Source organism: Bombina bombina, chromosome 9 (assembly GCF_027579735.1).
Source record: "Bombina bombina isolate aBomBom1 chromosome 9, aBomBom1.pri, whole genome shotgun sequence".
NCBI lineage: Eukaryota > Metazoa > Chordata > Amphibia > Anura > Bombinatoridae > Bombina > Bombina bombina.
Window position 1 is genome coordinate 199,231,239 of NC_069507.1, and position 15,372 is coordinate 199,246,610.

Sequence of the window (15,372 nt, forward strand, 5' to 3'; positions counted from 1 at the left end):
ACAGTCACTAGAAGAAGATGACCCTCCACTATCCTTTCTCTACTACAGAGTAAAAGTGTCCGAAAAGCCTGCTGGAATGCTTTGTCTCGTGGAATGCGGGCGTCCTCCAATGTGGACGTGGCCTAACGTGTTTCATGGGACTCCTCCCCACTTCGTCAGAACCATCCCTCAAATTATGCAACAACTGTTCCTTTGAGGAAAAGGGATTAGAACACACAGAATGGAACCACAATTTCCTGATTGATGTTAAAATACGAAACTACCTTAGGCAGGCTGAGTTCTCAAAACTGCCTTATTTTGATGAAACACCAAATAAGGAGGATCACATTGAAGAGCTGACAATTTAGAAACCATATGGGCAGAAGAAATCCCAAGCAAAAAGAGAATTTTCCAAGAAAGCAACTTAATATCTAAGGAATACATTGGTTCAAACGGAACGTACTGTAGAACCCTCAGAACAAAATTTAGACTCCTGGTGGAGCGATTGATTTGAAAACTGGCCTGATTCTAACCAAAGCCTGAACAAAAGGACTAAACATCAGGCAACCGTGCCCACTTTTTAAGTAACAGAACATATAGGGCCAATATTTGGTCATTAATAGAACTGGATGAGAGACCCTTATCAAGTCCTTCCTGAATAAACTGAAGAATACACAGAACTCAAACCTTGTGCCAGGTCAAACCACGTTTGTTCCGCACACCACAACAGGTAAACCTTCCAAAGATTATGATAAATATGTATGGTGACAGGCTTATGCAACTGACGACAGGTTGTCTGGAGTTTGATCTTGCACTGTTCTGTAAGAAAGATCCTCATAGCTACTGAGTCTCTGATCACTCCCAGGAAGCTTACTCTTATTCGAGAAATAAGAGAACTCTTTTCCAGATTTATTTTCCAGCCATGACTCCAAAGATACGAGAGTAACTTCTCCATGACCGCTAACTGAAAAGCTAGCGCTTGAACCAAGATATTGTTCAGATACAGAGTCACAGCAACACCCTGCAGTCTGACAACTGCTAACAGAGCTCCCAAGGCCTTTGTGAAAACTCTTGGAGCGATAGCCAAACCAAAGGGAAGGGTCATAAACTAGAAATGCTTGTCCAGGAATGTGAATCTGAGAAACTGATGGTGATCTTGATAGATAGGGATGTGGAGATACAAATCCTTCAAATCCACCTTTGTCATAAACTGTCCCTGGAGTACAAGCGGGAGAATGGATGGATCTGAATGTCATCATTTTGAAGAAATGTTCCCTCTTTCTTTGGAACTACAATTAGGTTTGAATAAAAACCCTTTTCATCTGAAGGAACTGGAACTATAACTCCCATGTGTTGAAGGTCTGAAATACATTGGAAAAAAGCTGCTCTCTTTTATGGACTCTTTGAAACTTGGGACAACAGAAACCTGAGCCTATCTAGGTTTAGCTTTTAACAAAGAATACCAAGAGAATAAAGCAAATCTGATGATAAATGTAAATTGGAAAGTTCTTTATTATTGCATGCCCTATCTGACTCATGAAAATTTAATTTTGAAAAAAACATAATTTATGTAAGAACTTACCTGATAAATTCATTTCTTTCATATTAACAAGAGTCCATGAGCTAGTGACGTATGGGATATACATTCCTACCAGGAGGGGCAAAGTTTCCCAAACCTTAAAATGCCTATAAATACACCCCTCACCACACCCACAAATCAGTTTAACGAATAGCCAAGAAGTGGGGTGATAAGAAAAAAAAAAAGTGCGAAGCATATAAAATAAGTAATTGGAATAATTGTGCTTTATACAAAAAAATCATAACCACCACAAAAAAGGGTGGGCCTCATGGACTCTTGTTAATATGAAAGAAATGAATTTATCAGGTAAGTTCTTACATAAATTATGTTTTCTTTCATGTAATTAACAAGAGTCCATGAGCTAGTGACGTATGGGATAATGACTACCCAAGATGTGGATCTTTCCACACAAGAGTCACTAGAGAGGGAGGGATAAAATAAAGACAGCCAATTCCTGCTGAAAATAATCCACACCCAAATAAAGTTTAACAAAAAACATAAGCAGAAGATTCAAACTGAAACCGCTGCCTGAAGAACTTTTCTACCAAAAACTGCTTCAGAAGAAGAAAATACATCAAAATGGTAGAATTTAGTAAAAGTATGCAAAGAGGACCAAGTTGCTGCTTTGCAGATCTGGTCAACCGAAGCTTCATTCCTAAACGCCCAGGAAGTAGAAACTGACCTAGTAGAATGAGCTGTAATTCTTTGAGGCGGAATTTTACCCGACTCAGCATAGGCAAGATGAATTAAAGATTTCAACCAAGATGCCAAAGAAATGGCAGAAGCTTTCTGGCCTTTCCTAGAACCGGAAAAGATAACAAATAGACTAGAAGTCTTACGGAAAGATTTCGTAGCTTCAACATAATATTTCAAAGCTCTAACAACATCCAAAGAATGCAATGATTTCTCCTTAGAATTCTTAGGATTAGGACATAATGAAGGAACCACAATTTCTCTACTAATGTTGTTGGAATTCACAACTTTAGGTAAAAATTCAAAAGAAGTTCGCAACACCGCCTTATCCTGATGAAAAATCAGAAAAGGAGACTCACACGAAAGAGCAGATAATTCAGAAACTCTTCTAGCAGAAGAGATGGCCAAAAGGAACAAAACTTTCCAAGAAAGTAATTTAATGTCCAATGAATGCATAGGTTCAAACGGAGGAGCTTGAAGAGCTCCCAAAACCAAATTCAAACTCCATGGAGGAGAAATTGACTTAATGACAGGTTTTATACGAACCAAAGCTTGAACAAAACAAAGAATATCAGGAAGAATAGCAATCTTTCTGTGAAAAAGAACAGAAAGAGCAGAGATTTGTCCTTTCAAAGAACTCGCGGACAAACCCTTATCTAAACCATCCTGAAGAAACTGTAAAATTCTCGGTATTCTAAAAGAATGCCAAGAAAAATGATGAGAAAGACACCAAGAAATATAAGTCTTCCAGACTCTATAATATATCTCTCGAGATACAGATTTACGAGCCTGTAACATAGTATTAATCACGGAGTCAGAGAAACCTCTATGACCAAGAATCAAGCGTTCAATCTCCATACCTTTAAATTTAAGGATTTCAGATCCGGATGGAAAAAAGGACCTTGAGACAGAAGGTCTGGTCTTAACGGAAGAGTCCATGGTTGGCAAGATGCCATCCGGACAAGATCCGCATACCAAAACCTGTGAGGCCATGCCGGAGCTATTAGCAGAACAAACGAGCATTCCCTCAGAATCTTGGAGATTACTCTTGGAAGAAGAACTAGAGGCGGAAAGATATAGGCAGGATGATACTTCCAAGGAAGTGATAATGCATCCACTGCCTCCGCCTGAGGATCCCGGGATCTGGACAGATACCTGGGAAGTTTCTTGTTTAGATGAGAGGCCATCAGATCTATCTCTGGGAGCCCCCACATTTGAACAATCTGAAGAAATACCTCTGGGTGAAGAGACCATTCGCCCGGATGCAACGTTTGGCGACTGAGATAATCCGCTTCCCAATTGTCTACACCTGGGATATGAACCGCAGAGATTAGACAGGAGCTGGATTCCGCCCAAACCAAAATTCGAGATACTTCTTTCATAGCCAGAGGACTGTGAGTCCCTCCTTGATGATTGATGTATGCCACAGTTGTGACATTGTCTGTCTGAAAACAAATGAACGATTCTCTCTACAGAAGAGGCCAAAACTGAAGAGCTCTGAAAACTGCACGGAGTTCCAAGATATTGATCGGTAATCTCACCTCCTGAGATTCCCAAACTCCTTGTGCCGTCAGAGATCCCCACACAGCTCCCCAACCTGTGAGACTTGCATCTGTTGAAATTACAGTCCAGGTCGGAAGAACAAAAGAAGCCCCCTGAATTAAACGATGGTGATCTGTCCACCACGTTAGAGAGTGCCGAACAATCGGTTTTAAAGATATTAATTGATATATCTTCGTGTAATCCCTGCACCATTGGTTCAGCATACAGAGCTGAAGAGGTCGCATGTGAAAACGAGCAAAGGGGATCGCGTCCGATGCAGCAGTCATAAGACCTAGAATTTCCATGCATAAGGCTACCGAAGGGAATGATTGAGACTGAAGGTTTCGACAGGCTGTAATCAATTTTAGACGTCTCTTGTCTGTTAAAGACAAAGTCATGGACACTGAATCTATCTGGAAACCCAGAAAGGTTACCCTTGTTTGAGGAATCAAAGAACTTTTTGGTAAATTGATCCTCCAACCATGATCTTGAAGAAACAACACAAGTCGATTCGTATGAGACTCTGCTAAATGTAAAGACGGAGCAAGTACCAAGATATCGTCCAAATAAGGAAATACCACAATACCCTGTTCTCTGATTACAGACAGAAGGGCACCGAGAATCTTTGTGAAAATTCTTGGAGCTGTAGCAAGGCCAAACGGTAGAGCCACAAATTGGTAATGCTTGTCTAGAAAAGAGAATCTCAGGAACTGATAATGATCTGGATGAATCGGAATATGCAGATATGCATCCTGTAAATCTATTGTGGACATATAATTCCCTTGCTGAACAAAAGGCAATATAGTCCTTACAGTTACCATCTTGAACGTTGGTATCCTTACATAACGATTCAATAATTTTAGATCCAGAACTGGTCTGAAGGAATTCTCCTTCTTTGGTACAATGAAGAGATTTGAATAAAACCCCATCCCCTGTTCCGGAACTGGAACTGGCATAATTACTCCAGCCAACTCTAGATCTGAAACACAATTCAGAAATGCTTGAGCTTTCACTGGATTTACTGGGACATGGGAAAGAAAAAATCTCTTTGCAGGAGGTCTCATCTTGAAACCAATTCTGTACCCTTCTGAAACAATGTTCTGAATCCAAAGATTGTGAACAGAACTGATCCAAATTTCTTTGAAAAAACGTAACCTGCCCCCTACCAGCTGAACTGGAATGAGGGCCGTACCTTCATGTGAACTTAGAAGCAGGCTTTGCCTTTCTAGCAGGCTTGGATTTATTCCAGACTGGAGATGGTTTCCAAACTGAAACTGCTCCTGAGGACGAAGGATCAGGCTTTTGTTCTTTGTTGAAACGAAAGGAACGAAAACGATTGTTAGCCCTGTTTTTACCTTTAGACTTTTTATCCTGTGGTAAAAAAGTTCCTTTCCCACCAGTAACAGTTGAAATAATAGAATCCAACTGAGAACCAAATAATTTGTTTCCCTGGAAAGAAATGGAAAGTAGAGTTGATTTAGAAGCCATATCAGCATTCCAAGTCTTAAGCCATAAAGCTCTTCTGGCTAAGATAGCCAGAGACATAAATCTAACATCAACTCTAATAATATCAAAAATGGCATCACAGATGAAATTATTAGCATGCTGGAGAAGAATAATAATATCATGAGAATCACGATTTGTTACTTGTTGCGCTAGAGTTTCCAACCAAAAAGTTGAAGCTGCAGCAACATCAGCCAATGATATAGCAGGTCTAAGAAGATTACCTGAACATAGATAAGCTTTTCTTAGAAAAGATTCAATTTTTCTATCTAAAGGATCCTTAAACGAGGTACCATCTGATGTAGGAATGGTAGTACGTTTAGCAAGGGTAGAAATAGCCCCATCAACTTTAGGGATTTTGTCCCAAAATTCTAATCTGTCAGGCGGAACAGGATATAATTGCTTAAAACGTTTAGAAGGAGTAAATGAATTACCCAATCTATCCCATTCCTTAGCAATTACTGCAGAAATAGCATTAGGAACAGGAAAGACTTCTGGAATAACCGCAGGAGCTTTAAAAACCTTATCCAAACGTATAGAATTAGTATCAAGAGGACTAGAATCCTCTATTTCTAAAGCAATTAGTACTTCTTTAAGTAAAGAGCGAATAAATTCCATCTTAAATAAATATGAAGATTTATCAGCATCAATCTCTGAGACAGAATCCTCTGAACCAGAAGAGTCCAAAGAATCAGAATGATGGTGTTCATTTAAAAATTCATCTGTAGAGAGAGAAGATTTAAAAGACTTTTTACGTTTACTAGAAGGAGAAATAACAGACAAAGCCTTCTTTATGGATTCAGAAACAAAATCTCTTATGTTATCAGGAACATTCTGCACCTTAGATGTTGAGGGAACTGCAACAGGCAATGGTACATCACTAAAGGAAATATTATCTGCATTAACAAGTTTGTCATGACATTTAATACAAACAACAGCTGGAGGAATAGCTACCAAAAGTTTACAGCAGATACACTTAGCTTTGGTAGATCCAGCAGGCAGAGGTTTTCCTGTAGTATCTTCTGGCTCAGATGCAACGTGAGACATCTTGCAATATGTAAGAGAAAAAACAACATATAAAGCAAAATAGATCAAATTCCTTATAAGACAGTTTCAGGAATGGGAAAAAAATGCCAAACATCAAGCTTCTAGCAACCAGAAGCAAATGAAAAATGAGACTGAAATAATATGGAGACAAAAACGACGCCCATATTTTTTGGCGCAAAATAAGACGCCCACATTATTTGGCGCCTAAATGCTTTTGGCGCCAAAAATGACGCCACATCCGGAACGCCGACATTTTTGGCGCAAAATAACGTCAAAAAAATGACGCAACTTCCGGCGACACGTATGACGCCGGAAACGAAATGAATTTTTGCGCCAAAAAAGTCCGCGCCAAAAATGACGCAATAAAATGAAGCATTTTCAGCCCCCGCGAGCCTAACAGCCCACAGGGAAAAAGTCAAATTTTTGAGGTAAGAAAAATATGATAATTAAAGCATAATCCCAAATATGAAACTGACTGTCTGGAAATAAGGAAAGTTGAACATTCTGAGTCAAGGCAAATAAATGTTTGAATACATATATTTAGAACTTTATAAATAAAGTGCCCAACCATAGCTTAGAGTGTCACAGAAAATAAGACTTGCTTACCCCAGGACACTCATCTACATGTTTGTAGAAAGCCAAACCAGTACTGAAACGAGAATCAGTAGAGGAAATGGTAAATATAAGAGTATATCGTCGATCTGAAAAGGGAGGTAAGAGATGAATCTCTACGACCGATAACAGAGAACCTTATGAAATAGACCCCGTAGAAGGAGATCACTGCATTCAATAGGCAATACTCTCCTCACATCCCTCTGACATTCACTGCACGCTGAGAGGAAAACCGGGCTCCAACTTGCTGCGGAGCGCATATCAACGTAGAATCTAGCACAAACTTACTTCACCACCTCCCTTGGAGGCAAAGTTTGTAAAACTGATTTGTGGGTGTGGTGAGGGGTGTATTTATAGGCATTTTAAGGTTTGGGAAACTTTGCCCCTCCTGGTAGGAATGTATATCCCATACGTCACTAGCTCATGGACTCTTGTTAATTACATGAAAGAAAGCTGCTGTTTTCTGGATTCTTAAAAACTTGGGACAACAGAAATCTGCCTCTGGGAGGCCGAGACCAAAAACCTTTCCTGTAACCCTGGGAAAAAAGTCCATCACCAAGGGGTCCTGTACTGGGCCGAGGTCTTCTGAAACAGGCTCAGGAGCCACCCTTTCATGCCGATTTATTATCAGAGGAAGATTTCTTGGGCTGTTTGGCCTTATTCCACACTGGATTTGGATTCTTTATGCCCCTTGGGGATTTCGTTTTGGTAGATGAGGAATTCCTCTGCAACTTATTTTGACAAAAGAAACTAAAGTGACCCATAGGTCTGCCCTTCTGCTTAGTCTTTTTTTGTCCTGATGAAGGAAAGTCCCCTTTACACTGGTCACAGTGGAAATAATGGAATTCAAACTCGGCCCAAATAATAACGTTCCCTTGAACAGTAGTCTAGACTTAGAAAAAATATTAGCTGACCAGGATTTCAGCCAAAGAGCCCTTCTTGCTAGAACAGCTAGTCCTATGTTTGCGGCAATGATGTGGACTATATAAATAGCAACATCAAAAATGAAGGAGTTAGCAGTCTTAAGCGGTTGAATGCAATCCTCTTAGATGAGGCAAAGAATTACTGGGAGGGAAGGATACTTGAATGCTTTGGTAGGAGTGTCTTTGCTTCCTCCTGGTGGCCAGGTGTTGAATTCCCACTTTTAAGAATAGGATTTCGTGGACTCTCACTACCATTAGAAAGTAAAGTATATTCAGACCTATTTTGTAGAGAACAGTTTAGGTGCTAAAGGCCAGGTGTCTTTTTCCCATTTCAGAATCTGAGGAATAAATATTTAAAGCTCTACTCTCCCTAAAGTGATACCAAAGCACAGACTATTCTGAAGCAAAATATTTTACAAAGCGAATTAGCTTTATTGAAGAATATTTATATTCATTGTTTATGGATATTAAACATTTTTATTGACATACAGCTTGACATTAATAAAAGTCTAAAAAAAACTCCACACCAAGCCAACATTGCAAGAGACTTGAATTTAAAGAAGTTAAAGGGACAGTAAAGTAAAAATTAAACTTTCATGTGCAAGATAGAGCATGTCATTTTAAACTACTTTCCTGTTTACTCCCATTATACAATTTGCTTTGTTCTCTTGGTATCCTTTGTTGAAAAAGCAGCAATGCACTTCTGGGAACTAGCTGCTAAATTGGTGGCTGCAAATATATACCTCTAGTCATTGGCTCACCAGGTGTTTCAGCTAGCTCCCAGTAGTGCATTGCTGCTCATTCAAAGGATACCAAGAGAATGAAGAAAATTGATAATTAAATTAAATTGGAAAGTCGTTTTAAATTGTATGCTTTATCTGAATCATGGAAGAAAAAAATGGGTTGCATGTCCCTTTAAAGAGTTTAGTAAATAGTAGTGCAAATATACGACATATCAAAATCTCATCCTTAATCTTGTTTTTAATAAAAACATAATTTATGCTTACCTGATAAATTTATTTCTCTTGTAGTGTATCCAGTCCACGGATCATCCATTACTTATGGAATATATTCTCCTTCCCAACAGGAAGTTGCAAGAGTCCACCCACAGCAAAGCTGCTATATAGCTCCTCCCCTAACTGCCATATTCAGTAATTCGACCGAAAACATGTAGAGAAAGGAAAAAACCATAGGGTGCAGTGGTGACTGTAGTTCAAATGAAAAAATTACCTGCCTTAAAGTGACAGGGCGGGCCGTGGAGTGGATACACTACAAGAGAAATAAATTTATCAGGTAAGCATAAATTATGTTTTCTCTTGTTAAGTGTATCCAGTCCACGGATCATCCATTACTTATGGAATACCAATACCAAAGCTAAAGTACACGGATGATGGGAGGGACAAGGCAGGTACTTAAACGGAAGTTACCACTGCCTGTAAGAAACCCTTTCTCCCATAAATAGCTTCCGAAGAAGCAAGGTATCAAATTTGTTAAATTTGAAAAAGTATGAAGCGCAGACCAAGACTCCGTCTTGTAAATCTGTTCAACAGAAGCCACATTTAAAAAAGGCCCAAGTGAAAACCACAGCTCTAGTAGAATGAGCTGTAATCCCTTCAGGAGGCTGCTGTCCAGCAGTCTCATAAGCTAAATGAATTATGCTTTTTAACCAAAAAGACAGAGAGGCTGCCGAAGTCTTTTGACCTCTCCTCTGTCCAGAATAGACAACAAACAAGGTGAACGTTTGATGAAAACTGTAGTAGCTTGTAAGTAAAACTTTAAAGCACAAACCACGTCCAATATTTTGTAATAGACGTTCCTTCTTTGAGGAAGGATTAGGATACAAGCATGGAACAACTATCTTTTGAGTGATGTTCTTGTTAGATACCACCTTAGGAAAAAACCCAGGTTGGTACGCAGGACTACTTTATCTGTACGAAGGACCAGATAAGGAGAATCACATTGTAACACAGATAACTTGGAGACTCTACGAGTCGAGGAAATAGCTACCGAAAAGGAACTTTCCAAGATAAAGATTGATATCTATGGAACAAAAAAGGTTCAAACGGAACTTCTTGAAGAACCTTAAGAACCAGGTTTAAGCTCCATGGTGGAGCAACAGTTTTAAACACAGGCTTGGATCTAACCAAAGCCTGACCAAATGCCTGAACGTCTAGAATACCTGCCAGACGCTTGTGCAAAAAAATAGACAGAGTAAAAATCTGTCCCTTTTAAGGAATTAGCTGACAACCCTTTTCTCCAAAACATCTTGGAGAAAAGATAATATCCTGGGAATCCAGACTTTACTCCATGAGTAACCCTTGGATTCATAACAATCAGATATTTACACCATATCTATGTTCAATTTTCCTAGAGACAGGCTTTCATGTCTGTATTAAGGTATCAATGGCTGACTCGGAGAAGCCATGCTTTGATAACATCAAGCATTCAGTCTCCAGGCAGTCCATCTCAGATTGATTCTATTTAGAAGGTTGAAAGGACCCTGAGGTAGAGGGACCTGTCTCAGAAGCAGAGACCGTGATGGAAAGGATGACATGTCCACCAGATCTGCATACCAGGTCCTGCGTGGCTACGCAGGCGCTGTCAAAAACACCAAAGCCCTCTCCTGCTTGGTCTTGACCTCCGGAGGAAATCCCACTCCCCCGGAAGAAAAGTCTGACGACTTAGAAAATCCACCTCCCAGTTCTCAACACCTGGGATATGGATAGCTGATAGACAAGAGTGAGTCTCTGTCCAGTGAATTATTGTAAGACTTCTAACATCGCTAGGGAACTTCTGTTCCCCATTGATGGCTGATGTAAGCCACAGTCGTGTATATTGTCCGACTGAGTATGATGTACCTCAGAGTTGCTAACTGAGGCCAAGTCTGAAGAGCATGGAATATCACTCCCAGTTCCAGAATATTTATTAGAAGGAGGGTCTCCTCCTAAGTCCACTATCCCTGAACCTTCAGGGAGTTCCAGACTGCATCCCAACCTAAAAGGCTGGCATCTATTGTAACAATTGTCCCATCTGACCTGCGGAAGGTCATACCCTTGGACAGATGGACCCGACATAGTCACCAGAGAAGAGAATCTCTGGTCTCTTGGTCCAGGTTAAACAGGGGGACAAATCTGTGTAATCCCCGTTCCTCTGACTGAGCATGCATAGTTGCAGTGGTCTGAAATGTAGACGTGCAAACGGTACTATGTCCCTTGCCGCTACCATTAAGCCGATTTCATTCATGTACTGAGCCACCGAAGGGCGCGGATGGGATGAAAAACACGGCAGAAATTTAGAAACTTTGACAACCTGGACTCCGTCAGGTAAATTTTCATTTCTACAGAATCTATCAGAGTCCCTAGGAGGGAAACCCTTGAGATTGGGGATAGAGAACTCTATCCTTGTTCACTTTCCACCCATGTGATCTCAGAAATGCCAGTACTACGTCCATATGAGACTTGGCAATTTGGATGTTTGACGCCTGTATCAGGATGTCGTCTAAATAAGGGGCCACTTCTATGCCCCGCGGCCTAAGGACCGCCAAAGCGACCCCAGAACCTCCATAAAGATTCTTGGGGCTGTAGATATCCCAAAGGAAAGAGCTACAAACTGGTAATGCCTGTCTAGAAAGGCAAACCTGAAAAACGATGGTGATCTTTATGCATCACAATGTGAGGATAAGCATCCTTCAAATCCATTGTAGTCCTCTATTGACTCTCCTGGATCATAGTTAAGATGGTACGAATAGTTTCCATCTTAAATGACGGAATTCTGAGGAATTTGTTTAAGATCTTTAGATCCAAAATAGGTCTGAAGGTTCCCTCTCCTTGGGAACCACAAACAGATTTGAGTAAAAACTCTGTCCCTGTTCCTCTCTTGGAACTGGATGGATCTCGTTTGCAGATAATTGTGAAAGGCGAAATCTCCCCTTTTTTGGGGGGGGGGGGAATCTTTGAAATCCAGAAGATATCTCTGGGATATAAATTCCAATGCCTAGGGATCCTGGGCATCTCTTGCCCACGTCTGGGCGAAGAATGAAAGTCTGCCCCCTATAGGATCCGTTACCGGATAGGGGTCCGTTCCTTCATGCTGCCTTAGAGGTAGCAGCAGGCTCCTTGGCCTGCTTATCTTTGTTCCAGGTCCGATTGTCTCCAGACCGCCTTGGACTGAGCAAAAATTCCCTCTTGTTTTGCCTTAGAGGAAGTGGATGCCACACCTGCCCTGAAGTTTTAAAAAGCACGGAAATTAGACCTTTTTTGGCCCTTGATTTGGACCTATCCTGAGGAAGGGCATGACCTTTTCCTCCAGTGATATAAGCAATAATCTCCTTCAAACCAGGCCCGATAGGGTCTGCCCCTTGAAGGGAAGTTAAATAGCTTATTTATTAAAGTCACAACAGCTGACTATGATATAAGCCATAGCGCTCTGCGCGCCAGTATAGTAAAAAACAGAATTCTTAGCCGTTAGTCTAGTCAAATGAACAAAGGCATCAGAAAACAAAGGAATTGGCTAGCATAAGCTTGTCAAATATATTCATACAATGGAGTCGCTAGCTGTAAAGCCTCATCAAGAGACTCAATCCAGAACGCCGCAGCAGCAGTGACAGAAGCAATGTATGCAAGGGGCTGCAGGATAAAAACCCTGTTGAATAAACATTTTTTATCCATTGGATCTAAAAAGCACAACTGTCCTCGCCAGAGGTAGTGGTACGCTTAGCTAGAGTAGAAACTCTTCTCTCCACCTTAGGAACTGTCTGCCAGAAGTCCCGTGTGGCGGTAACTATTAGAAAACATTCTTCTAAAAAATAGGAGGGGAAGAGAACGGCACACCTGGTCTATCACATTCCTTATTAAAAAAATTTTAGTAAACCTCTTTAGGTATTGGAAAAACATCAGTACACACCGGCACTGCATATTATTTATCCAGTCTACACAATTTCTCTGGCCCTGCGATTGTACACATTCATTCAGAGCAGCCAAAGCCTCCCTGAGCGACAAGTGGAGGTTCTCAAGCATAAATTTTAAATGTAGAAATATCAGAATCGGGTTAAATCATCTTCCCTGAGTCAAAAAAATCACCCACAGACTAAGCATATTGTGAGGTAGTATCATACATGGTTCTTAAAGCGTCTGTATGCTCTGTATCTACCCCCAAAGCTATCTGCTTTCCTTTAATTTCAGGTAGTCTGACTAATACTGCTGCCAGAGTATTATTCACCACCTTTGCCATGTCTTGTAAAATAAACGCTATGGGCGCCCTTGATGTACTTGGCGCCATTTGAGCGTGAGTCCCTGAAGCGGGAGTCAAAAGGTCTGACACGTGGGGAGAGTTAGTCGGCATAACTTTCCCCTCGACAGAATCCCCTGGTAAAATAAACGATATGGGTGCCCTTGATGTACTTGGCGCCATTTGAGCGTGAGTCCCTAAAGCGGGAGTCAAAAGGTCTGACACGTGGGGAGAGTTAGTCGGTATAACTACCCCCAAGACAGAATCCACTGGTGATAATGTTTTTAAAGACAAAAAATGATTTTTATTGTTTAACATGAAATCAGTACATCTGGTACACATTCTAAGATGGGGTTCCACCATGGCTTTAAAACATAATGAACACAGAGCTTCCTCTATGTCAGACATGTTAAAACAGACTAATAATGAGACTAGTAAGCTTGGAAAACACTTTAAATCAAGTTAACAAGCAAATATATCAAACGTTACTGTGCCTTTAAGAGAAACAAATTTTGTCAAAATTTGAAAAACAGTGAAAAAAGGCAGTAAAACAAACAAATTTTTTACAGTACATGTAATAAGGTAACAGAGCATTGCACCCACTTGCCAATGGATGATTAACCCCTTAATGCAAAAAACAGATCAAAAAAACGACATAGACGTTTTTAAAAACAAACACAACAAAACTGCCACAGCAGAGCTGTGGATTACCTTCCCTATAAACGATTTTGGAAGTCTTTTTAGCCCTTTAGAAATGTCCTGTAGTATTCATGGGACTGCTGAGGGAATCTGGATGATTCATTTTGTAATTTTAACTGCGCAAAAAAGCGCTAAATTAGGCCCCTCCCACTCATATTACAACAGTGGGAAGCTTCAGTTAACTGTTTCTATGCAAAATTTAAGCCAGCCATGTGGAAAAAACTTAGGCCCCAATAAGTTTTATCACCAAGCATATGTTAAAAAACGATTAAACATGCCAGCAAACGTTTTAAAACACATTTTTACAAGAGTATGTATCTCTATTAATAAGCCTGATACCAGTCGCTTTTACTGCATTTAAGGCTATACCAACATTACAGTGTTATCACCAATGTACGTTAAAAAACGATTAAACATGCCAGCAAACGTTTTAAAACACATTTTTATAAGAGTATGTATCTCTATTAATAAGCCTGATACCAGTCTCTATCGCTGCATTTAAGGCTTTACTTACATTACTTCGGTATCAGCAGTATTTTCTTAGTCAATTCCATTCCTAGAAAAATATTTTACTGCACATACCTTTTCTGCAGGAAAACCTGCACGCCATTCCCCCTCTGAAGTACCTCACTCCTCAGAATGTGTGAGAACAGCAAATGGATCTTAGTTACGTCTGCTAAGATCATAGAAAAACGCAGGCAGATTCTTCTTCCAAATACTGCCTGAGAAAAACAGCACACTCCGGTGCCATTTAAAAATAACAAACTTTTGATTGAAGAATAAACTAAGTATAAATCACCACAGACTCTCACAACCTCCTATCTATGTTGAGGCTTGCAAGAGAATGACTGAATATGGCAGTTAGGGGAGGAGCTATATAGCAGCTTTGCTGTGGGTGGACTCTTGCAACTTCCTGTTGGGAAGGAGAATATATTCCATAAGTAATGGATGATCCGTGGACTGGATACACTTAACAAGAGAAATTTCCCTCTCTCAACATTCAGAATATTCGGTGAACAAGTATATACACATTACTTAGAGATCGCCATACCTTACCTTAGGAGGCAATCCAATCCGATTAAATCTCTGTCCTACTTTTGGCACTTTCTCCAAAGCTAGGCGCTTTCCTCTTGATTTTACCCTGTCAATGGCGCTATAGTTAAATGTTTCACTAGAAAGATATACAACCTGAAAGACGGAAAAATAAAACAAAGTCTGAATATATGGAAGCCAAATATGCTCAACCTGAACATAAATTCTATATAGTTAGAGTAGATTTTGTAATATAAATTTCCCTCAATTATGTGTTTAACTGCAACATGATACTTGTGTGACCTGTGATTGGAAGAATCATAGATATGCAGCACTTGATTGGCTGACAGGCACGTATTCATCATGGAAGTACACTGGTGTGTGAGTTTGTATCCATGTTTAATCCTTTACATGTTTATTTCTTTTTATACAGTTTTTGAAACGTGTTAACTGTTCCTTAAAATCAAATCAATTCTTCCTTGTTTTAAAGGGGCTGCACACACTCCTGTCTTATATACTAAGTGACATTACATATTG

The 15,372-nt window shown here is 40.1% G+C and overlaps 1 protein-coding gene across 2 annotated transcripts in view; it reads right to left on the reverse strand.

Moving 5' to 3' along the window:
• PI4K2A (phosphatidylinositol 4-kinase type 2 alpha) overlaps positions 1-15,372 on the reverse strand; it is a 135,685-nt gene that overhangs the window by 58,704 nt on the left and 61,609 nt on the right. For both annotated transcript variants that reach the window (XM_053692569.1, XM_053692568.1), the window contains exon 3: positions 14,860-14,991. In XM_053692569.1, the coding sequence (XP_053548544.1) occupies positions 14,860-14,991 (132 nt within the window). The remainder of the gene's footprint in view (positions 1-14,859; positions 14,992-15,372) is intronic.